At 46.9% G+C, this 25,965-nt stretch overlaps 1 protein-coding gene across 1 annotated transcript in view; it reads right to left on the reverse strand.

Annotated features, from left to right (window-relative positions):
- The window catches only part of IGF2BP3 (insulin like growth factor 2 mRNA binding protein 3), a 515,178-nt gene that overhangs the window by 22,746 nt on the left and 466,467 nt on the right, over positions 1–25,965 (reverse strand). Inside the window, exon 14 of the mRNA XM_069211519.1 lies at positions 21,910–22,023. Within this exon, the coding sequence (XP_069067620.1) occupies positions 21,910–22,023 (114 nt within the window). The remainder of the gene's footprint in view (positions 1–21,909; positions 22,024–25,965) is intronic.

Below are 25,965 nucleotides of genomic sequence, written 5' to 3' on the forward strand. Positions count from 1 at the left end.
ATCTAGATCTTCTCCTGGAACGTGACCTACTTCCTGAGGATGCTCTTGTCTGGCTGCGCTGACATCTAGGAACAGGCTGGTCAGCAGCAGGCCTTGGTCGTTCAGATAGTGTTGTAGGGGAGGGCTTACATGGTAAAGAAGCAGTTGGTGAGTAGAGTCTCGAATATTGAGAATCTGGAGAAGCCGGGGTTCTATTCAGGCTTTCTAGCCACCTTGAAGACAGATTGATAGGCGATACATTCGATGAGGCTCTGGATGCAGATGAAGAATTACTCTGAACCAAAAGACTACTAGGTCTTGGTGGAGAAGGCCAGTCTCAGGACGTGCAGGAGACTTTTGATGGGGCTGGTATGCAGAGAAACCCTTTGCGAGAAATGTTAAAGGAGAAGGTTGTCTCGATGTCGATCGCTGATGTGTCGCCGTCAACAGGGATCCCTGGGTTTCTGCCATCGAGCGAGGCCTTCCCGGTTTCTCAAGCCTCTACGTCGAATGCTTTGATGACGAGTGGTGATCTGCAGCAGTGATGTGTCTTGACGTCGTGTCTTGACGTCGAATGGTGTGCAGACAGAGACGAGTGCCCTAACGTTGTACAATGTGGAGACCTCGACCTCGTTCTTGAGGTCGTCTTCGACGGCAGATGCCCTGACGCTGTTGGATGATGTGCAGACTTTGACGACGTATGGGTACTAATGTACCTGCTCAACTACCCTGATGAGGAGGTAAAGGCTTTGACGTCTTTTCTTTCGACGTCGCTTGCGTTGCCATCGATGACGGTGTGCTCGGACACCTGGTGATGCGAAGGCAGGGATGACGTTGAAAAAACAGGAACCTTCCTACCTGCCAACGTTGATCTGGCTCGCCATTGTGAAGAATCTTTGTAAAGATTCTCTTTCATGCAGACCATGAAGACTAATCCTCTACCTGTCCTTGAGAGTCCTTTTGGACAGATTTTTGCAATGTCTGCAGGTGTCAGGAGAGTGACTCTGAGGCAAACAGACTATGCACACAGAGTGTTGGTCTGACTGGGCCTTTTTCTCCCCACAGGAAGGGCATTTCACAAATAATGAAGGCATTTTTGTTGGAAAAAACTTCTCACTGAAGAACAATGTAGAATCATCGAATAAAACAGAGAAACACACAGTCTAGGTAATTGTTCTGGTCAAATAACCAGAAAAGTGAGAGCTTAATGCTCCAGGATCCTCACAGAAGAAGCCGGAAAAAAAGAACTGACCTAACTGTGAACCAACTGTCACCTCACTCTCACCCTTGAGACATGGTGGGATAATGAAGGTGCTCAGGGTCTGAAAGGCACGGTGCCTAGTTTTTGGTTCTGCTGTATTAACCTGCATGCAGCCTACTGGCTAATAATGCTCCTTTATTTTAAATGTAGTTTTTCTCTTTTAAAATGGATTGTTTATACTTTCTATGCCTTCTCCTGGAATACAGAAAGTTTAAACTTTAACTGAAGGTTTTAGTTTATGTTTAAAAAAAAAATAAAAAAAACTCCAAAGCATTTTTAGCCTGTTTCTCAACATAGCTCAACGTTGCTGTTTAAACATGTATTTATTATATTGCTATTGAAAGTATCTACTAAAATGTTATTTTTCATAGTTATTTCATACATATACATGTGTTTTTGAATATGCTCCTGGGTCCCCACATGTGGGCGGGAATATTCAGTGTTTATGACTATTGATGAGGATCCCCTGGAAGAGAAACATGCATATCTGTAGAGGATCCTCTGGCATGTATCCATGGATGTCATGCATCACACCAAAGCCATAGAACAATCAGCAGAGATGTGTGTGTGTGTGCAGTTGCATGTGCATACACAGTTGAGTGTATACCAGCTCTCAAGAGGTATTCTTCTGTCTGCTTTGGACGGTCTAACTAAACGTGATTCGAAATTGGTCAGAGATGGCAGACAATACCTTGATGGCTATGTACCAAATAGCATGTGTGTGGTGTTACAGCAGGCTATCAGCGTTAAGAGACTAAGGCAAGATGGTCAAAAAAAAAAAAAAGACACTTCCCAAAATTGTGGATGAGTTTTCATTTTCCGTACAGAAGCACAGGAAGAAATGCATTTAGATTGCCCTTGCTAGTAAGAACTTGAACCTACCAAGACCTCTGGAGTCATGCACCGGCTCAAATAGATCAGATCACCAGGGGCTGGCCTAAACGCCTAGCTACAAGGAGAGTTTCAGGAGGGGCTGAATACTGCTTACACCAGATTGCCATCAAAGGTTGCATCAGGCCTTCTTTGAACGGCAGCAAGTGCTGTGGGGTCACAGGCAGCAATATCTTTGGTAAAAGGTTTGCTCTGGTTTCTATTGAGATTAGTAGTAAATCTAGCACGTCTGCTGCTCTGTGAACTAGGACTGTGAAAGAGCAACCCAGTGGGGAGTTCAACTCTGTCTCAGAAGAGTCAAGTGGCATTCACCATTAGAAGGAAAGTTAGTTGCCTTCTCATTGTTTTCGTCATTGGAGACATTTTGGTCTTTAGTATCAGATTCCAATCCCAAAAAGGCTTCCAGCTTTCTGTAATACTGGCATAGAAGGAGAGGATGGGGATCCTCCGAAGGTGGGGGCTGCGCCATAGTGATCTCAGGAGATACAGAGCTGGCACACGCCAAACTCTGTTCGTGGTCCAAGATGAGTGCTGGGTCTGGATACTCTGCTGGCACCACTGGAGTAAGGTCCAGGTCAGTTGGCACTGTTGTGGCCTCCAGCACCAGAATGAAGTCATGGGCCAGCATGAACTAGGAACTGGTGGAAGGCACCACAGGGTCAGTTGGTGCTAGGGCAACCCTGCTACTGAAAGTCCAACAGACAGTCCCTTCAGTTCTGCAGGGTACAACAATGCTCCACAGGCAGTAGGAGTCATCGCGAACAGTTGCAGCATGGCCACTCTGAAAGTCTATTTGCTGCAGGGATGACAACAGCCCAAGAAATTCGGGGCATGCCAGGACCAGCCGCAGAATATGCCCTGTGTCAGATGAAGGCGCTGCAGTTAAATCATTGGCAAGTAGACTGCACAATGTGCCCCAACAGCACAGGAGGCATGAGAAAAGTCCTGCATAGATTTATCCAGCTTGTGGTACAATTTGTACTTTGACTTCGTCTTCAACTTGCCCAAGCACAGATGCCCAGACTAAGGGTAAAATGTACACCCCTAGAGGAGTACAGCCAATAATCCCTCACATGTTCCAACTGAGGTACTCAATTATACATATGCTTGGAACCCAGGGGTAAGGGACACAACACTGAAGACACTGGTTCCAATGGGCGTCTACAGCAACTGATCATCTCCGAACCACTGGCTGGATGAACAAATGACTTCATTTCTACCTGAAAAGGGTTTATTGAATATATCAAGCCACATATTCCTCACCTTAGAATATTCTCCACACTTCACTGTATCTGGAAAATCTTGACTAGTACCTCTGCCGGCCGGCCGGTTGCATCTATCAGCTCTTAGTGTCTTCTGCATAGGAAGTGACGCTGCTGTGCCCATTTAAGCACCACCCCAGTGTGCTGACAATTTTTTTTCAAGGCTATTTACATGAAAAACACCAAGAGCCACATAAAAAACAAAGTTTGACCAGTGTGCGGTGTCTGATGGGGATGTTAGGGTGAAGAGCCCAGTTTGCAGATTGGGGAGTTACGGAAGGTTGGAGAGGAAGCGCAATTGCTTCATGAACATGTGTAGTGACGTCCACGTAGCAGCTTGGGTAATGTCCAGGACCGGTACCAAATGTGCCAATACAGTAGTAGCGGACTTGGACCTGTTGTAATCGGTACACAAGCATTTGCGAGGCTGCTTCTTAGCTAATGTGTAACAGATCCAATGACAAGTAGATTTACCAACTGGTGGTCTTTGGTTCCATCAATGTAGAACCAGAGCTCTATTCGGGTCCAGCCGATGGGAGTGTGTCTACCAAATTGAAAAGATGTGGTGGAGTGAAAAATGTAGGTAGAGTGAAAACCTTCAGCAAGAAAGAGGCATGTGAATAAAGAATTGATTTTGTGAGGGAAAATGCTGCTGTACAGAGCGTGAACTGACCATGACCATCCTGGACGATATAATGGCCACTAGAAAGACCATTTGATAGTCAAGAACCACAGAAAATAGTTCTGTAGGGGCTTGAAGGAGGAACACATGTGAACCATGAGAACCAGACTGAGGTCCCATTGGGGCATCACAAAAGGGGTATAAGGGAACAAGTGCTGCAAACCTTACAGAAAATGAGTCGCAACTGGCAACTTTAACAGGGAGCTTTAATCTGCACGAAAACCAAACTACAGAATAGGTAACCTTTGAGTGCCCAGCGCAAGGCGTTGCGGAGCTAAAGATAAAACAAACAGCAACACATCCAACAGCGGGGCAGAAAGCTGGTCCACACGACATGAGGAATACCAAGCCACACACTTATCCTCATGGCAGGCATATCCAGTGGAGGGCTGCCTGGCCGCCAAGTTGACATCACAGATCTCAGAAACTCAGAACACGACTGTGGCCATCAATCTCCATGCAGAATAGTGGAGTGTGTGCTGGTTCGGATGCATGACACTGCCCTGTTGCTGCAATTGCAGATCCTCCCAAAGGGGCGGCCTGATGGGAGGAAAGATGCCCATGCTCAAGATACCAAATTCACAGTGCCCAATACAGAGGCACTAGGTTGACTTGGGCCTTGTCAATCCTGATCTTTTTGAGAACTCTGGGCAGGAGTGGTATCAGCAGAAAAGCACACCTGAGGCCAGAACTCCACTCAAGAAGGAATGCCTCTCCGAGCCAGAGCCATATTGGAAACTCCAACACTACAAAGTATTGACAATGCTGATTCTAAGTGGTGCTAAACAGACCGAGCCTTGTGAAACCTCCAGATGCAGTGACCATTCTTGATCTGCAAGGCAACGATGGCTGAGTTTGTCCACCTTGGCATTGAATTAGCCTACCAGGTGCTGCACAACCAGGAAGATATCCTGGGACTCTAGCAGAGTCCAGAGGTGCAGACACTCCTGGCACAGGATCCACATCCCTACCCGCCATACTGTTTGTTGCAATACCGCACAGTGGTGGCGTTATCTGTGAACATCTGAACCAGCCTCCCCTTGATGGACGTGAGGACGGCTTTCAATGCCAAGCAGATTGCTCTCAGCTCCAGAAGGTTTATGTGCAGCTGAGATTCCACTGGAAACCAAAGTCTTTTGGTCTCCACATCTCCCAGGTGATGGTTCCAATCTAGAAGTGACACACTGGTCATCACTGTCCGCTATGGACGGGAAGATGGGGACTGCTATGGACCCAATCGCAGCCAGTCATCCACCACTGCAGATTCTTTTCAGTGTCCTTCAAAATCTGGCCCAGGTCAATGGAATTCCCCTGGTGCTGCTCACACTGGGACTTCAGATCCCACAGCACAGTCCACATATATGTCCTTTGGGGTGCTTCATCAGCAGGATGCAGGAAGCAATCATACCCAATTGCCTCAGGGACAGCCTCACCAAAATCCAGGATTGAGGCTGAAACATCACAATCGTTGCCTAAATATCCTGTACTCTCTACACTGTATCCAGAATGTTCCAATAAAAGTGAGCATCTGAGAAGGAGCCAGGTGTGGCTTTTGCATGTTGATTGTAAACCCCGGCGAGCACAATGGTTGGCCGTTGTCTGGAGGTCAGTGACTACTACCCGGGGTGAACCAGCCTTTAGCGCCAAGTCTCTAGGAAGAAGACTGGAACCCTATCCTCTGAAGATGAGCTGCAACCGCCGCCATCACTTTCGTGAACACCAAACAGAATGAAGTATTCCTTCCCCCCCCCCCCCAATTTGAAGCACCCACTTGTCAGAGGTAATTGCAGACCACTGGATGGCTGTGCTGCGTGCAGGGTTCCCTTGGAGGCTGCAGAAGCTGGAGGAGAGGAGAGGAGGGGGGGGGGGGGGGGGATGACGACTGGACAGCACTCTTGGTCTGACTAGCATCCTCTTTGGGATCTGCAATGTCCACAAAAGGACTGGTAGGCTACTAGATTGCTATGGACGATTGATACTGCAGACACTCATACATGCCCTGACCACAACCACAGCAGAGAGAAAATATTGTTGCTGGGACCGGGCAGTTAGTGAAAGCCCAAGAGACCGAATGGTGACCTGGCTCTCCTGGCAACCCCAAAGTGCTGTTTCAGCTTTGTCAACAAATAGGCTAGAGCTATTGAAGGGCATATCTAATAGGGATGCTCAGACATACCCTGAGAACCTAGTGGACGACCACCACCAGACATGGTGGCTTAGTGCCACTGCAGAGGCCCTGGCTTTACCCAAGGAGTCCATGGCATCCAGCCCTCACCTAGGGGAGAAATGTCCTACCTCCCGACAGTCCATTGAAGCTTACTGAGGATGGCTAGTACCTTCTTGGGAGGGGCAGCTGCATCAACAAATCCCACAACACATGGGAGTATTGCCCGAAGAGGCAAGTGGTGTTCACCAACTGCAAAGCTAAGCTGGTGGGAGAGAGGTACAAGTTACTTACCTTCTGTAACGATATACCTGGTAGAGACATTCTAGTTGCAGATTCCTTACCTTTGAATTTTCCCAGGCATCAGACTGGATACAGAGATTATTTCTTCGAGCAGTACCCCTGCGCGCCTTTAGGTGGCGGCGGTCAACTCCGCATGCGGTCACCATGATGAAGTTGCGGTTGTATATAGGCACCACCCTGGCACGCTGACATCAGTTTCTTTTCACAACTTTCCACGCCAGTGGCGTGGAGCCATGAAGAACACTGAGAATGATGCGCCAAAACTAGGGCCCTTAGTGGGAAGTACCTGTCCCTAGAAATCAGTTCGCAGGATGATGGGCGGGTCGGTAAGGAGTCTGCAACTAGAATACGTCTACCAGATATCTTGTTACCGAAGGTAACTAACTTTTACATCCGATAGAGACTTCTAGTAGCCAATGGCTACTGTCCCAGAGGGTGGCTACACCCTCTTTGTGCCCTCCCCCTCAGGGGAGGGGGGCACATCCCTATCGCTATTGCTCCTAATCCTCTAAAGCAAGATGGCAGATTTATAAAGGAGGGGGTCACTTCAGCTCTGGACACCTTAGGGGTGGTCCTGACTGAGGGTGTGACACCTCGTTTTTCTCATTATCCCTTCAGACTTGCTGCCAAAAATGGGGGCTCGTCCAGGGGGCAGGCATCTCTACTAGCTGGATTGCCCTGGGGCACTTTAACACCAAGCTTGGATCTTTGATGCTCACCGTCCGGTGTCACAGTTCCTGCAGGGGGAGGTGTGAAGCACCTCCACTCAAGACTGGCTTTGTTTCTGACCTCAGAGGACAGGCTTAGTTTCTGACCACAGAGTGCACAAAGGCACTCACCCCATGTGGTCAGAAACTCACCTGAAAGTGGCAGGCTGGCACAGACCAGTCAGCCTTGCACTAGCATTTGGTTTTTTCAATAAATCCCACGCTGGCATCAGTGAGGGTTTATTGTGCTGAGAAGTTTGATTCCAAGGTTCCCAGTATTCAGTGTAGCCATTATGGTGCTGTGGAGTTTGTAATTGACAGACTCCTATACCATATAACCAGTATGGCTAACCTGCACTTACAATGTCTAAGAATGGACTTAGCTGCAGTGTCTATGCCCTCGCCTGTGGTATAGTGCATCCTGCCTTAGGGCTGAAAGGCCTGCTAGAAGGGTGACTTACCTGTGCCACAGGCAGTGGTTTGTGGGCATGGCACTCTGAGGGGAGTGGCATGTTGCCTGTCTTTTCTTCCCACTAGCACATACAAGCTGCAAAGCAGTGTGCATGTACTGAGTGAGGGTGGCATAATACATGCTGCAGCACTTGGGGACCTTCCCAGGCCACAGGGCCCTTGGTACCAGGGGTACCTTGTACAAGGGACTTAACTGTGTGCCAGGGCTGTACCAATTGTGGAAACAAAGGTACAGTTTTAGTGAAAGAACACTGGTGTTGGGGCCTGGTTAGCAGGGTCCCAGCACACTTCCAATCAAAGCTGGCATAAACACTAGACAAAAAGTGGGGGTGACCATGCCAACAGTGGCATTTTTTCTACAGTAGCCATGTAGACTTGTCCTAGAAGTGGGACGACTCCTTGGAGTCGTGTCATCTTGAAATGTTGAGTACAAATGGATTTGTTTAGGAATCTGAGGTTTAGGAATGGTCTCATGTCTTGCTTTGGAACCAGAAAACAAGGAGATTAGTTTCCCTTGTTTCTTTCCATTGGTGGTACTCTTTTGATAGCATTCTTTTGTAGGAGTTCCTTCACCTCCTTTCCTAATATTATTCCTCCCCCACCCTGAAATGTTTTTGATTTTATTTTTTTTAGGTGGTTCCTTGGTTATTTCTGTGCAGTATCCATGTTGTATCATGTTTAAAGTCCATTTGTCTGATGTTATTTGTTCACAGTCTTGTGGGAAGTGTCTTATTCTGCCTCCCACTGGTGTTATGTGAAGGTCACTTGTTTGCGGTTCCTCTCCCTAAGGGGGGTTTGATCTCTTCCCCCTTCCTCGCTCCTAAAAGGGCTGCCTAGAAGGGTGCTGCCACGGCTGATAGGTTGGCTGCTGCATGGCTCAATGGGAGCTGCCTTGTGCTTGTTGTTGCTGTTGGCCTAGTGTGAACCGAGTTCTGTCTGTGGACCTTCCAGTTGTATTTCCTTCCGCTCTGAACAAGCCTCTAAATTGTAGGGCTCCCACGGCCTTGGCCATTTTGTTATCCCTCTTTATCTGTTGTAAGAACTCATCCACTGCCTGGCTGAATCGGCCATCTCCTGTAAACGGCAGACAAGTTACTTACCTTTGGTAATGCCTTATCTGGTAGGTGCAGATTCTTTACTTTTGAATGCTCCCCCGGGTATCAGATTGGATCCGAAAGCTTTTTGTGAGCAGTACCCCTGGAGCACCGGTAGGTGGTGTCGATCAGCACGTCCACTGAGTGCATCATCTGTACTTGAAATGACGTTGCAGGTCCTATATAGTCACCACCCAGGCACGCCGTCACTTTCTTTTCACAACTTTCCACATCAATAGCACAGAGCCATGGAGAACACTAATTACTGATGTGTCAAAACTAAGGCCCTCAAAGGGGAGTCCCTGCCCCTAATAATCAGTTATAGAGGGGCGGATGGGTATATAAAGCTGGCTATCTACGCAGTGTACCAAATGTAGCGGTACACTATGCAGAAAGCACAGGCGACCTTTGTTGGTTTACAGGGGTAAAAGTAAAAATCCCAAAAGCTTTCTTTTGTGGTAGTGTGGGCGAGCAGTTAGGCTTATCAGACGGTAGTGCTAAGCATTTGTTGAACACAGTAAATCAATGAGACACTCCAGAAGGCACTTGAGACCAATGTTTATATACACAATTTTACTATTTTTCTAATGTTTCAACACCAGACTACTGAAAAGATAACAAGTACCGTGCAATGGGGAGGGACAATTTTATTTTAGGCCATTTCTGCTCCCCTGGGGGCAGATCGGCGTATTTCTATTAGGCTGATCAGCCACCAGGGGTCGGGGCACCAGGGATTGATGTGTGTGTTTTGTTTGGGGGGGGGGGTGCAGCCCCTTGGGCAAGGGTTGCTCCCCATGGGTGCACATTGCTGTTGGCCATATCTGGCCCCTTCGGGGGCAGATCGGCCTATTTTTGGAAGGCCCATCTGCCCCTAAAGGGGGCAGAAATCCCACCAGAGAATTATTATTTATTTTTTTAAATAAGGAGGGTTGGGGTATGGCCTTACCCCCACCCCAAATAAATGGGGCCAAAGTTGTTCTGCTCACCAGTGGGCAGCAGGGGCAATTACCCCAGCTCCACACCCCAGGGGAGCAGAAAGTCTACTAGATGCCAGGGAATTAAATAAAACAAAAAATTGTGGTGTGGTAGCTACCAACCAGTATGGGCCCGGTTTTGCCCCATCCCAACTGAAGGGGGTAACAGTCTTTCAGCTCTCCCCCACACACTAAAACATCTTATCCCACAGCAAGCAAGAGGACATTTGATTATTTGGGGTTTTGGTTTTACAATTGGGCCATAAGAGCTTGGCTAAATCGTCCCACTTGGAATGGTGAGGGCTGCACTTTTTGGACGCTGCCATGTAGAAAAATCCACAAGACCTAGACACATCTGAATACTAAGCATCTGGTTGATTCCAGGGTGATGTGCTTCACATGCACCCTGCACCATTTTCTTACCCACAATGCCCTGCAAACCTCCAATCACACATTTTCCCCACATTTTTGTGATGGAACCTTTCGGAATCATCAGGAATCCACAAAATTCCTACCACCCAGCGTTGTCTCACCCAAACTGATAAAAATCTGCTACACTTGTCAGCCAATTTTTAATTTTTTTATTTAAAACTGCCCTTTTGGACCTGCTTTAATTCCCTCTCAATTTCCACATGTTTTTGGCTCTTCCCTGTCACAAGCACTTGGCCCACCTACACAAGTGAGGTACCATTTTTATCAGGAAACTGAGGGTAACGTTGGGTGGTAGGAAATTTGTCCCGATGCGGTGATCCCACACAAATGTGGGAAAAATGTGATTTTTTTTTTTTAGTTAAATGTAAGGTTTGCTGAGGATTCTGGGAAAGAAAGCATTGGGGGATCCACACAATTCACACCTCCCTGGACTCCCTTGGGTTTCAGAAATGTCTGGGTTTGGTAGGTATCCCTAGATGGCTGCTGAGCCCAGGAACAAAAACTCAGGTGTCCCCCCACCCCTGCAAAAACAGGTAGTTTTGTATTTAATAATTTTGATGTGTCCAGATAGTGTTTTGGGGCATTTCCTTTCGCGGGCACTAGGCCCACCCACACAAGTGAGGTACCATTTTTATCGGGAGACTTGGGGGAATGCTGGGTAGAAGGAAATTTATGGGCCCTCTCAGATTCCAGAACTTTCTGTCACCGAAATGTGAGGAAAAAGTGTTTTTTGGCCAAATGTTAAGGTTTGCAAAGGATTGTGGGTAACAGAACCTGTGAGAGCCCCAAAAGTCACTCCATCTTGGATTACCCTAGGTGTCTAGTTTTCAAAAATGCGCAGGTTGAGCTAGAGGCCAAAATCCACAGCTAGGCACTTTGCAAAAAAATACGTCAGATTTCAATGTAAAAATGTGATGTGTCCATGTTGCATTTCCTGTTGCGGGCATTAAGGCCTACCCACGCAAGTGAGGTACAATTTTTATCAGGAGACTTGCGGAAACACAGAATAGCAAAACAAGTGTTATTGCCCCTCGTCTTTCTCTAAATTTTTTCCTTCCAAATGTAAGTTAGTGTGTTAAAAAAAAGACATCTATTTGAGAAATGCCCTGTAATTCACATGCTAGTATGGGCACCCCGGAATTCAGAGATGTGCAAATAACCACTGCTTCTAAAACACCTTATCTTGTGCCGATTTTGGAAATACAAAGGTTTTCTTGATACCTATTTTTCACTCTCTATTTCAGCAAATGAACTGCTGTATACCCAGTATACAATGAAAACCCACTGCAAGGCTCCTTTATTGGCTCTGGGTACCTAGAGTTCTTGATGAACCTACAAGCCCTATATATCCCTGCAACCAGAGGAGTCCAGCGGACGTAACGGTATATTGCTTTAAAAAGAATCTGACATCGCAGGAAAGAGTTAGAGTAAAACATGGAGAAAAATAGCTGTTTTGTTCACCTCATTTTCAATATTTTTTTATTTTAGCTGGTATTTTCTGTAGGAAAACCTTGTAGGATCTACACAAATGACCCCTTGCTGAAATCAGAATTTTGTTTATTTTTCAAAAATGTTTAGTTGTCCGGGATCCTCATTGGTTTCACACCCATTTCTTTAACTGGAAGGAGGCTGAAGGCACAAAAAATAGTTAAAATGGGGTATGTCCCAGTAAAAAGCCAACATTTTTTGAAAAATGTGGTTTTCTGATTCAAGTCTGCCTGTTCCTGAAAGCTGGGAAGATGGTGATTTTAGCACTGTAAACCCTTTGTTGATGCCATTTTCAGGGAAAAACCACAAGCCTTCATCTGCAGCCCTTTTTTCACATTTTTTTTTTTTAAAAAACAAACGTTTTGCTGTATTTTGGCTAATTTCTTCCTCTCCTCAGAGGGACCCACAAACTTTGGGTACCCCTAAAATCCCTAGGAGATCGGGAAAAAAAGGACGCACATTTGGCACGGAGAGCTTATGTGGACAAAATGTTATGAGGGCCTAAGCGCGAACTGTCCCAAATAGCCAAAAAAAAGGCTTGGCACAGGAGGGGAAAAGGCCTGGCAGCGAAGGGGTTAAAGAGGGTCCATGCAGGCAGTTCTCAGATGTCCCCTGTAGGTTAAAAAGAGCTAAGGGGGGTAGGGGGGGTAACCAGCAGTACAGTTTTACCTACTCTAAGACGTCTGAATGCAGTGCTTCTGGTCGAACTAGGTGACTTGCACACTGCACGGTTGGCAACAAAGGGGGGCCACCTGGAAAAAGACTGCATAGTGCGACCTGAGGACAAGTCCTGGAGCTGCCAATGGAGGGCTCAGTCGGTGGGTGTCCTAGGATTAAGGGAACACTTTTATTGGTCATGGAGCTCAAGTGCAGGGCGCTGAGGTCAACAGTTGCTCCTGTGTCTGGATGTCCATGATTTTTGGGGGGACCTGCAAGAGAGGGACAGAACAGGGCAGCTGGGTCATTCAGTGATGTCCCCTGCATTGCTGATGTCCCTCAACGGCTGGTCCAAGGTGTTGACGATGGAGTCCAGACTGGACTACAAACAAGCTTTTTGCATGCTGAAAGGGATCTGGCACACCAGGGGATGACGCAGGACGGTTCAGGGAGGTCCTGGTGTCTTCACTTGGTGGGGAGACAAGTTTAACTTCTGGCAGCATAGTGACCTTCTGCTGGACAACTGCTGTGTCAGTGTCTCTGGTGGTCAGGAGGTTGATGTGCCGGACGTTGCAGCTGGTGACTGCTAGATATTGGCTCCTCCACTTCAAGGGAGATGTTGGCTGGCTTGCAAAGTGCTGGCAACCCTCTGAGGCTTTGAGAGATGCACAGCTGCAGGATGAGTCAGATACAGGCAATTGTCAGGAAAGCAGCAGGTAGGCAGGGTCTGGCACCAAAAGTCCAGGCTGGTCCACAGTACGCACGTTGGTCGGCTCTTTTGTGCTCCTTCAGTCAGGCTAATCTGTTCTTCCAGTGTCGGAGGCCACCTAAATACTCAATTTGGGGGAGTTAAGTGGGGTGTGGAGTAGTAGCCAACAGGCTACTTACCCTTGGGGTGACTACACCTCCTAACACCACCACCACATATGAGCACTTCCAGTGGCGAGTGGGCATAACCCTGTCCCAGAGATCTTAGTTCTACAAAACACAAGATGGTGGAACCCTTCCTCGAGTGGCTATTTCGTATAGCTCACCTTAGGACTGTGGCTAGGCCAAAGGTGGCACACGCCTACTGCATGACTAATTTTACCTCATGTTTTGTTGCCTAGTGGGCCTCAGGGCACTGGGTGGCAACTCCCAGGTCTGGGGGAAGCCGTGGACGCATACCAAAAGAGCAGGTCTTTAAAGCACCTGGCCATGGTATGCAGATTCAGTAGCCATCCTGCTGAAGTAGGTGATAACCCCTCCCTCCGAAGCAGGCATTGTTTTGGCCTCAGAGTGCAGGTTGTCACCTCCAGGGTTCAGAAACATGTCTGTGGTGGCGGACTGGTCAATACCAGTCACCCAGCACACTATGGGGCTAGATTTCAGGTGGGGTGGGGGGGGGGGGGGGGTGGGGGGGGGGGATCAACTTTTATAGGGGGGTCATAGAGGGTGGCACAACGCATGTTGCAGCCATTAGGGACACTTCTCCAGTACCCAGGCGCTAGCTAACAGGGGTACCCTTTACTAGGGTCCTAGGGAGTTACAGGAGTGTGTCAATTGTGCACATTTTACCTTGTTTTAGGGAAAGAGCACTGGCAATGGGTACCCATTTGGCAGGGTACTAGTGCACCTCAGATTTAAAAAAAACTCAGTACCAGTGAGCTAAACACTGGGGGTGATTATGTCCAAAAGGGGCCCTTTCCTACAGCGGTGGGTCAGTAAAGAATTTGCAGCTATAGTCTCTACCAGATACGGCACTACCAAAAGGTAAGTAACTTGTCCATCGGATAGAGACTTCTAGCAGTAAATTCCTTACCTACGAATAGAAACCCAAGCAATACCATCCCCAGAGGTGGGTCTGAAGAAATTTCAAACAAGACCGACCTGCAGGACCGGAAGGGCAAAATGCCCATCCCTACGGACCTTACTGTCTAGACTGTAGTGTTTAGTAAACGTGTGCAGAGATGCCCACATTGCCACCATGACAGATGTTCAGGACAGGAACAATGTGCGCTAGTGCACTGGCTGCAATTTTAGCTCGGGTACAATGGGCACGCAAACCCTCAAAGGGCTGCTTTTAAGCCAGTGCATGGCAGATCTTAATGCAGAGTATGACCTCTCTGGAGATGGTCCTTATCTGCACTGTAAGACACTTCTTCACACTCACATACCCAACAAAGAGTTGGTCACCCACCTGAACCCTTTTGTACGATCAAGGTAGAACGCCAATGCTTTTAGGTCCAGGCGGTGTAGTCTCACCTCTTCCTTAGAAGGATGAGGGGATGCATAAAAAGTAGAAAAGGTGACTGGTTGGCCTACATGAAAAGGTGCAACCACTTTCGGCAGAAAAGAGGGCCTAGTGCAAAGCACTACTTTGTCTGGAAAGATTGAAAGGTAGGGCGCCTCAGATAAGGCCTGCAACTCAACTCACACTGAGGGCAGATATAATCGCCAAAAGGAAGTCTGTTTTTAACATGAGAAACCCGAGAAGTTAAATGTGAAAGCCTGATCTTCTTGAGAACTCTGGGCAGGAGTGTTATGGGAAGAAAGACCTAGGAGCCCTGAGTTCCACTTGGGATGAAAAGCATCTCTGAGCAAATGCTGCCTTGGAAACTCCACCCTGCATAACAGCTGGCACTGCACATTCTTGGTGGAGACAAACAAATGTAAAATAGGCTGCCCCCACTGCTAAAAGAGACCTTGCACCTCCTCTGGATGGAAACGCCATTCGGGATCAGCTAGACATTTTAGTCTGAGTTAGTCAGCTCTGGTATTCTGAGAGCCCTTCAGATGTTGAACCACCAGGGATATGCCCTGTTCCAGCTACAACTAGAGGCTCAAAGCCTCCTAACAAAGGGTCCACAACCCTGCCCTATGTTTCCCGTGATGGAGGGAAGAAAGGCTTTCAATGCCAGTGGGATTGCACGGAGCTCCAACATGATGTGGAGTCCCGCTTCCACTGGACACCAGAATCCTTTGATATCCATCATCCCCGATGTCCGCCCCATCCCAGGTGTGACCTGTTACTACTGTTAGATATGGTTGGGAAAGGAAGGGGGTTCTGCCTCTAGCCCAATCACAGTTTGTTAACGACCACTGCAGATCGTTTGCAGTTCCCTCCGAGATCTGGACCATGTCAGAGATTCACCTGATGCTGCGCCCACTGGAACTTCAGAACCCACTGCAAAGCCTGCATTTGCCATCTGGCATGTGACACAAGCAGGATGCAGGAGGCCATGAGGCCTAGCAACTTTAGATTAATTCTCACCGACATCCAGGACAGGGGCTGAAACACCAGTATCATAACTTTAATATCCTGAAGTCGCCGCTCAGGAGGCCAAGCCCGAAACTGCAGTGTTCAGAACAGCTCTGATGAAAGAGGGCAACTGAGAGGGAGTCAAGTGTGAAGCTGGCACGTTTATAGCGAGCCTCAATGAATGCAGGAGGTACACCGTAATCTAGAGGTGGGAAATAGCCTGGGACGCGCTCACCTTCAACAGCCAGTCATCAAGATAGAGGAAGACGGACACCCCTTATTTCAGCAGATAAGCTGCAACCACCTCCATCACCCGGGTGAACACCCAAAAGGCGCTGGTAAGGGGAGCACGGTGAATTGAAAATACTCGTGGCCTATTGTGAACTTCAAGTAACGTTTGTGGGCAGGCAGAACAGGGAAGTGAAAATAAGCATCCTGCAAAGTCCAACACTACCATCCAGTTTCCTGGGTTTGGGATAGACAAGACCTGAGCCAAAGTGAGCATTTTTAACTGCTTCCTGAGAAAGATTACTGTTCCCTGTGAACTCTGCCACATCGAAGGGTAGTAGTAAGAAACGTGCTTTGGCAGGAAGAGACCTGAACCATCAAGCACTCAGGGGTGGGGTGTTGTGTCAAGAAGCATGGGTTCTCAGGTGCGAGGCAAAGGTGACGGGCAATCGTCCTGTTCAAAGGAGCACCCTGTGATGGATTTGAACCAGGTACCCAGAAGGACGTCAGTGAGGGCATCATTAAACACGAGCTGGGGTTCTGAGGTGGAAGCTCCTGGTTGAAGCTCCTCAAGAGGTTAGTCTTGATGGTCACTGAGGGCAGTTGAAGGTCCAGGACCTCAGACGCCTTCCTCCCCACTATAGCATAAGAAGCTCCCTCCCCTGTAGCCAAGGTAGGGGGAGAAAGCAGGCCAGTATCTAGAGAAGTGTCCAGTCCTCTGGCTTCATCCAAGTCCTCATGCTGGTCCATCTCAGACTCAGACTATTCTAAAGGGTCCAGCAACACCCTCTTATTCATCCCCAAGGCCTAGACCAGAGAAATAGGGTCAGGATCTGATCGCGGAGGCAAAGCTCCAGCAGGCTCAGGAGTCAGCGTTGTGGGATGTCCATCCAGCTTCATGTTGGAGTTAAGGATTACAATGGTTATGGCATTGCTGGTGGCGCTGGGATCATCTGCATCAGGACCGGCAACGTGGAAGGTCGCAGTGATATGACCCGCTCCAGTCCGGATCATGGACTGGATCCCTGGAAGTCCTGGTCAAGCTGGAGCTGCCAGCATGGAAACCAAAGGGACCTCCTCCGACCCTGCGGGACCGGAATGCACTCCAGCAGGGTCGGGCTGCCTAAAAGTGAGGCACATGGCCTCATAAAACTGAGTTGGGCAGGGGTAGCTCTATCTCCTGGAATTTCAGGGAGGCAAAGAGTCGACCCGGACACAGGTTCAGTGGAACAGGGCATAGAGCGCGGATGCTATCTCTTCTCATTGGCCAACAGCCAAGGCAAAGTTGAAGAGTGCTTCGGCTTCTTGGATTTTTTCTTGTGCATTGATTAACCTAATCACCCTGAGAACTTCGAATGGGACAACAAAGACTTTGGACCGGTCCCAGGACCTTCCTCCGAATAGGGAACTCGACCTGCACAGAGCCACGTGCCAAGCAGATATCAGCTTTAGGGACCGCTCCCTCAAAGCCTTAGGATGCATGGCCCAGCACTTGGAGCACAACTTTGGGTCATGGTCGTGCTCCAGACACTGCAAACACACGAGGTGCAGATTAGTCACAGACATTGCCCGATGACAGGACCCACAGGGCTTGAAACTTGTTTTCCTAGAAGATATCCCTTGACACACCAGGAGAAAATTCCCAAAAACGTTTGACAAAGTCGAAAAAGACCAGTCAAAAGTTAACGGAGGGCTAGCTCTCTTCAGTTCAATACTGGTTGACACATAAGAAAAGAACTGACATTGGTGCGTCTGGATGTCACCTATACAAGACCCACGACGTCATACCCAGTAAGGACAACACTAAAAGACGTGGAGCCAATCAATGCCAACTACCGGCATGCAGAGGTACTGCTCACCAAAGTCTTCTGGATCCTGCTTTACGCCTTGGGAGAATTCAAAGGGAGGGAATCTGCAGCTAAAAGCGTCTATCAGATTAGCACTTAATGCATTTAATATAGTACCCCCCCCCGGACTAATCCACCCATAAGGGCTGCAACTGATCCATAGACTAGGAACTATTGGGGGAGCATCTGGTCGTCAAGTCAACTGGGCCAATTCCCTCCTGGTCCCCCCAAACACCGCCCTCCTCCCCCCCGGAGATGTGACATGAGTGAATAAAACTGGCAGCTGTGTCTGCCAATCTGGACAAAAGGTCCAAACTGCCTCTTAAAATTCCAGGCAGGAACACCTGGTTCAAAATGAAGGTACTCCCCACGTATAATTTATGTACTCCAAAATTTCCCTTTGCTTATCCCACAAAGTGGATTACGTGAACTGGTGGCCAAAATATGTGCTTTCCTGTGGTCGAGAGCCCCCATGGGCACCACGGTCTGCAAATGTGCGCATTCTACATTCAATGGTGGGCTGGCCATTGTAGATGTTCATTTTTGTTACTGGGTGGCGCCAACTTTACTTATTAACCACTGGTAAATAGTGGGTGGGAGGACCCAGAGTTGCGAGGGGAGGCAGCAGTGCTTGGCCCAGAACACATCTTGGACCTATTCCGTAGTCCCTCCCAGAGGCTACCAGGGTGGTCCTGCAGGCATGGAGGTCAATGCTTAGGTTGACAGGTTGGAACTGAAGGATACTTGAGACCCCCATTTGAAGAGGCAGACGGCTGACACTCAGTGTGCCTGGATGGCTGCATAGTTGGGAGCTGATCATAAAATCGAGGGTGGGGAATGTGTGGGGGGAATAGCAAAAATGTGGTCCTTTAAGGAGCTCTTGGCATACTTGACTTAAATAATTCAGAGTTCTTTTGCTACCTACATCTTCGCCATGCCCAATACTATTTTGCCATGCCCAATACTATTATCAAGAATCTATCTGATGTTCTCAACTGTAGATCTCTCAAGGCTAAGCTACTCATGGGGACCCCCCCTTGGGGAGTGGAGGGATATCTCAGATTTAGAGCTCACCGGTTAATTCCTCCAACGTCATGTTGGTTCTTAGTGCACACTGGAAGAGGTGACTAGGCTCGCTGATGGAGTGTGATTGGAGAGACGCCTATATGGCCCTCTAAACCCTTGTCATTCCAGCCAGAGTGCGCTTAACTCAACACCATTACACCTACTTCATGTCCCAGAGGCTGTGTCATGCTCACAGATTACCTCAACCTATATGTATCCGCAACCTAGAATTCAATGGGGATTTCTTCCACATGGTGTGGAGTTGCCCAGTTTTATTAACGTACTGGTAAAGAAACTTGGACTTGCTATCGAGAGTCCTGGGCTGTCAGACCAGTCACCACATTTCTACCTGCAAAGGGGATGATTTCGGAATCGCAACCTAGTAGGGATTGGAGCGGAGATTGCAAGAAAACCATTCTGAACACTGGAACTTTATGGTGCCTCCCTCCTTAGTCAAACTGAGCTTGGGAATGGGCTGGTGTGCGAAGAAAGAGCCGCCCACATATGTGGCATGAGGATGCCCCCAAAATAAAGCAAAATATGGGGGAGATGATGGGCTTATTATAGATGGGGCTAGAGGACAAAAATATTAAAATTCAAATCTATGCTGCCAGTAAGCTTAGAGGGCTTTATTGTGAACAAATGTGTGCGCTGTTCTGCTTTTTTTTTTGTTTTGTTTTTTTTTAAACAAAGAAACAGTAAAATTTGATGTTAAAAAAACAAACTCTTGGATCATCGGTCTTGAAGGGGTTGGAAATTACTTACTGATTGAGGCTTGTACAATAAAGCTCCCTGGAGTGGGATAAGTGATTAGAAAATCTGGGTCACTACGTGCCAATCTATGACATCTGGACACCTGCATGCTCACAGGTGGGTTAGAATATGGTTGAAACCTGGTAGCTATCAGAGTATCTGTGAGAAAACCATTAAACTGAAATAAAGGTTTAGATGTTTCTGGCCTAGGTTGCACAATTTCTGTCAAAACATTTGTTTCAGTCTCAAAGGAGGACAGCTGAAAATCTAATACCTTCGATGCCATCTGAATCACTGACCACTGCAAACGAGGCACTCACGTCGCTTGGTGGTCCATTAGCAGGTCAAGCATTACCTTGGGAGAGGTAGCAAGCCTTCTGGTGTTCTCTAAATTAAAGTAGAAGGCCTCATCAGTATGTTGATGTTGGAAGCAAGCCATCCCTTCACCATCATCTATCTCCTAAGGTGCTCCCTGATCTGACAAATATCAGAGTCCGAACAAAAAAGATAATGAAGCTTCTACTGGTAGCTACTTTGCGGTAGGGGTACAGAATTTATCAGGCTGCAGTACAATAGGTTGAGCTTTTGTAGTTTCACTGAGCTATACTGGTTAAGATCAAGCCTATGTCAGTTTGGGATCTGACATAGGCATAGCCACTGGATCATCCAATAGCATGGCGTTGCGAATTGCTGTGTATCACTTTGGCCTGGATTGGAACTCTGCACCAGAATCGGTATAGGCCTGTAATTGGTCCCAAGGGGACAGACTGCACTGGGGACAGACTTGTCAGCCGTAACCTGACTGGGGGCGTCTGCAATTCATGGGATCCAAAGGCAAACCAGAGAGTCAGAAGCGCTTTAAAGATTTGCAGCATGGCCCCAAAATGTTGCCTGGTCAACGTTCACTCAGGGAACTGGGGGCAGGGGAGGAGAGAACCTCAGGACTAGATAAGGAATCTATTTTGTGACCTTGACAAAGTGTAAGTTACATCTTGATGCTATAGTGCCTTCCATTTGGAGTCAGTGTCAGGATGGGGTTGAGACCTACTTTGCTTTTTATGCTTGCATTTGGACTTGGAGTTGGACTTATCAAAGGACTTTGAGCATGAAGTGGGTCAGTACAGGAATCGCCCCGTGACCGGCCCAGTGTCCTGGTCTGCGACTAGGAGTACGATTAATGTGAATGTTATAACTACTGCTTGTGTTGAGTGACATGCAACTTTGCCTCCCAGTCTCGAATCACCCTGGGATGCAGGAGGGTGCATTTATTGCACATGTCACGGCCCCGGCACCAAAGACACCTCATGCAAATCCGTGACTGACACCTGCTTGATGCACGTCCCTGATGCATTCCTGAAACAGTTTGAAAGTCATTGGAAAACAGAAAGATTTAGGCGCGGAGCTTCAGATCAACATCAAAAGGTGCTGCAAGAAAGGAACTGACAGATGTGTGCTGGGGTTGCACTTATATGTGCACCTTTGCTTTATCACTTCCATGGCAGTATGGACCAGCACAGAGCCTCACAGTGCCTTTCAACAGCAGACAGAAGCACTGCTACAAAAAATCTCCAGTTTAGCACCTTTGAGGTACTCAGAGGCGAGAAATATGCATATCAAAGTAGCCCTCAGAAATAGGATTAAGGCACTGTAAAAAGATCTCACTGAAGCTGTGCTTGTTGAAGAAAAATATTTACACCTGCTGATATAAAGCTTTTGGGCGACTTTAGAAATTGATAGGCTATGTATAGAAGTATGTGCACATTGGAAAAGCATTTTTGCGCAGTGTTTTACAGTAAATGTAAGTTGTGAGTAATCCGTAAACATTTGAAGGAAAATTGTCAACAACTGCAGAACGAAGCAGTCAAGTGAAATTGGTACACTAGAATATTGGGATCTTAGTTGACTGAATGTTTGCACACATCAAGCTTAGTCCATGGATATTTTCAATATCACAATCAGATCAAAAGTAAAGGAAATCCAGTTAGCTTACATATTTGAAAATCCACTCCAAATCAGCAGGGCTACATGAAGCAATAATTCAAACATTGAAGTGGGTAAATTACACTGGTGTAAATCACGAGGTCCAATATTTGTCAAATATCTTTGTAAAGAGATCAGACGGAGTATTAAAATGACTGCGGAATTACATCAGTACTCTAGAGTTGATTTAGTAGAGGGTATATCAAATTAGGTGGAAAATACTGAACATCTTTTTCTACCTAATCAACTGTTTCAAAAATAAGAATTTTTGCTTTGAAACTCGCAATGGAGTTAATTTTACAGCAAATTGTCATGCAGTCAAACAAATGTGCACAGTACAAATTTCACAATTCAGAAAAAACAAGCAAAATAAGGGCAGCATCCCAGCAATACTTATTATATAAACTCTCCATCACAAGAATATACATACCTGGCTTGCATAGAAATGGCCAGTTATTTTCACAATCACCTGATCATTTTCATCAGGTGTCTGATCCCGGGGTACTACAACTTCTGCACTGGTCAAATTCTGAAGTTCATTTACCTGGCAAAGTAAGCATTGATATTTTATTTTAAGGTAATGTTCTAAAAATAGCAATCTATGAAGTATTCCTTTTAAAATTTAGATGGTGCCTACTGGCCACCATAGTTGTATGGTTTGAATGGAAGATAACTAACACTGCAATCACACCTTTGTCATAGGTTCACTTTACTACGGATCAGAACAGTGCTAATTATGAATTTGTGGAGCAGGGGCACGATATTCTTGGGTTCTTTTTAAGAGGAATTATGAATATATTACCCATGTTCAGCTAATTGATACCTTTGTGACGACAATCAATATTAAGTTGTATGTTAAACTTTCAAAAACTGGAAGCACACAAAGCAGCTGAAAGTTCAAGTTGCTCGAAATGTTACAACCAAAAAGTACCAAACGAAAGCTTTAACAACAATTTATAAAGTGATTTATTTTTACATTTGATTCTACATTTTTGTCTTGAACCATTTTGTATGGACTTCAGTATCCAACCCTTCCTTGCATTGTAGGAAAAGCTCAAGTTTGGAAGGGCTTGAACGATGTTCAGTGGAATAGTGCATAAAACCTACCAAAAACTGTGATTTAAGTATCATGCTGGGGCTGCTGGCATTAGTAGACCACTACAGGTGTGGGGACTGTTTAGTATGTGAATTCACAGGTGATACTAAGAATGGAGGACAAAGGAGAATGTGTATAATTTAAAAACGTCTTCCAATTGTAAAACTTGCAATGTGATCTAAGTCATTCAATGCCCATGCATGCTAGTTTATGTTAGCCAGAGACAGATGGTGGAACAATAGATAGCACAGCACAGGAGCCAGATAAGGTGTGAAGTCAATGGTGCTCCATTGGTCAAACATTTTAAACAATGACATACTGTGGGTGACATCTTTTGGTAAGTGGTGGAAGTGATCATCCTGCCGGCGAGAGATGGCGATATGGATAACCTATTGGACATTACTGCAAATGGATAAATCGGCTGAACTGTGTACACAATGGACTTGACGTAAATGATATGAGGAGACTGTCAGTCATATAATCAATGGTGGATTCTATCCATGGGGGTTCTTCTACGAAGCAGTTTCATTGTGGTTGAGTGTAATAAGGGCTAAAAAGTTTCCAGAGTGTATTGGTGCACTGTCAGCCATATGATCATGTCCAGTCATGTTTTGAACTTTTCAAGACTTTTTCCAATGTATAATATAGGTGGACTCAGAGTTGAGTTACTTGTGGACCCACACTGTTCAGATTATGATTTAAATTGTTTAAGGAAATTTCTTACTTAGAAGAGAATAGGATATGGCGTTTGGATATTTTAAGACCCACACTAGTCAGTTCACAATGCTTTGAACTTCTCAAGACTGTTTCTTATTTAGAAAGGAGCATGATATGGAATTTGGTTATTTGAAGGCCCACACATTCCTCGGAGATGCTGTATCACTGTGGAGGAGAGTGGGTCACCTCACTTTTTTTTTTTTTACTACACGTACAGTTTGCTTAATTGGGGAGATGGAGATAACAGAAGGCTTTTCCCCTTTAAACAGACCCTTTATTACAATACTATGTATGTTGGGCCCTTACTAATATATCCCCTTCGACTCACCTGACTGCCCCAAGATGGCACCCACGGGGATGCAGTCTAGTTGTTGAGGAGCCACCAGATGGATATCGGGGGTTAAGAACGCAGCATCTCTCAGACATGGTGAGAGATGCGCCAGCGCATATATGTCAGGTTGAAATCCATATCAACGACTGGTAAGTGGGGTTTTGTTAATGACAGGGCCTTAAGAGTTATCCTAAGAATTCCATCTTAAGTTATATGCAGGCTGATATTCACCAGAGGTTACTCTGTAATGCGGAACCAATTTGTGCACCATAGGCAGAGTAGGAGGAACTGAACTATCCATCCCACATACAGGTCTTGGTACACAGCGTCCTGATCTGTAAATACTATTTCACAAGTGGTCTGTGTTGTGGTTGTAATACATTTTGGCACAGTGATTTGAAGTCACATTGTGGTGTTTTATAGAAAAGATCGCTGAATGAGAAAGACCAACGAGAGTGTTTGGACATTCAATGATCCCCTGAGTAAGATTGTTTGGAAAACCTAGATGTGGTTATTTTTGGCACTGGCCAGCATGTGACACTGAGGCGAATTTTTTTTTTTTTTTTTTTTAAACTATTCACTCAACCTCTCTATCTTAAGCAAGACCACTTCGACTTTACCACAGGTAAGATTGTTGTCTCTAATTATTCTTGGCAATTGGATACATGGGACTGCATGCAGCACCTGTAGTATACACGGGCTGGCATGGAGCACTGTCAAGGAAATTGTGTGTATGATCATTCTCACGCTAATTGGTTGAGTGACTGATAAACTCCTCCTTCACATTTCTCCTGCCCCAAGTAAGGGTTAAATGTAAGAGGTGCCATACATAGGTCATAATTCTTATTAATTTATTCATTTTGTAGGTTAAGTTAGACGGACAAGGGTGTCCTGACGAAACCCCTTTAATGAGTCGGGTTAAAACGCAGACTACTTTCACCTACTTGGTTACAGCATGAAAATCATGGTAGGGTGTACCAGAGTGTGCAGGCTTTCCCCTAAGGACTGATCTTGTGATAAAAAAACAGTGGTGTATCTATAGTGTGTCTATATATTGCGTGTTTATTCCTTTTCTCCTTTTGCTTGTAATCTGTGCGTTCACTGCGTTGTCTGCACTATCACCAACTTACACATTAGATTTTTTATGATGCTTTATGGATGAGACTGTATCAAAGATAAGACAGATGAATGCTCAAGATTGTGGTTAAGCTTCCTATATGAATATGGGAGACCTGTAGGAAAGTACCCCTTTTGGACCACACACACCGGACAAAGCCACACTTTTGGGGGCAAAATTAGGAAAAACAAAGGAGTGACCACTTCAGCAAGACCACCCCTAAGGTGTCCAAAGCTGAAGTGACCCCTTCCCTGCAGAATCCTCCATCTTGGTTTGGAGGATATGACCAGTATGATTAGGTCTGGGTCCCCCTCCCTAATGGGAGTGGACACCAGAAGGGTGTAGTCATCCTCAGGGACAGCAGCCATTGGCTACTGCCCTCCAGCCCCTGTAACGCCCCTAAATCCAGGATTTAAGGGCTTCCCTGAACCAAGCTCGTCAGATTCCTGGCAACCTCAAGAAGACAACAAGAAGGACGACTGCTAAGCTGTCCCCCCCTCTCTCCCCCCCCCCCACCCAGTAGAGAGCACTGAAGACAACTAATTTGGCCCTAGCCCTACCAGCATGTCTCCAGCTTCTGGAGCCCCTGCTACAAAAAAGTCAACATCCTGTAGGACCAGCAACTTCTTAAAAGCCCCAAGAGGACTGCCTGCCCACCAGAGGACCAAGATCTCCCAAGGACAGCGGCCCTGTCCACAAAAACTCCAGCAAAGGGCTCCCGAACCGCCCCAGATCCACAATCCCTGCCCACTCTGCGCCAGATGCCCATGGCCCGTGTTCAGGTGGCCCAACAGTCTAGAGAAGGTCCCAGGTGATTCCGACCAAGTATCCACTCTGGGTTGACCCCTCCTGACCAACGTAACGACTGCAGACTAACTCCAGAGGACCTCAATTCCTGTGAAGGATTTTTACAGATACCCGATGCCAAAAGGTACCCTGCACCCGCAGTCCCCTTGCCTTGGTGAACCAGATAGCCAGTTCAGCAGGCAGCCCTCCTCCCTGTCCAGCCTGTGGCTTCCCTGAACCAACCTCCTGGACCGAGTCTGCAGCCTACTTGTGACCCACGGGGTCCCCTATATTGAAAAGCATAGGGAGCCCGACGCAGAGTTTGCACCCTGCACCCAGCTGCACCTGTGCCGCTGAGGGTATGTGTTTGGTGCTGACCTGCGCCCCCCCCCGCTCCCTCCCACTGCTCTCCTAAACCCCCCCAGGTCTGCCCTTTGAA

Source organism: Pleurodeles waltl, chromosome 10, assembly GCF_031143425.1.
Source record: "Pleurodeles waltl isolate 20211129_DDA chromosome 10, aPleWal1.hap1.20221129, whole genome shotgun sequence".
In the NCBI taxonomy this organism is placed as follows: Eukaryota; Metazoa; Chordata; class Amphibia; order Caudata; family Salamandridae; genus Pleurodeles; species Pleurodeles waltl.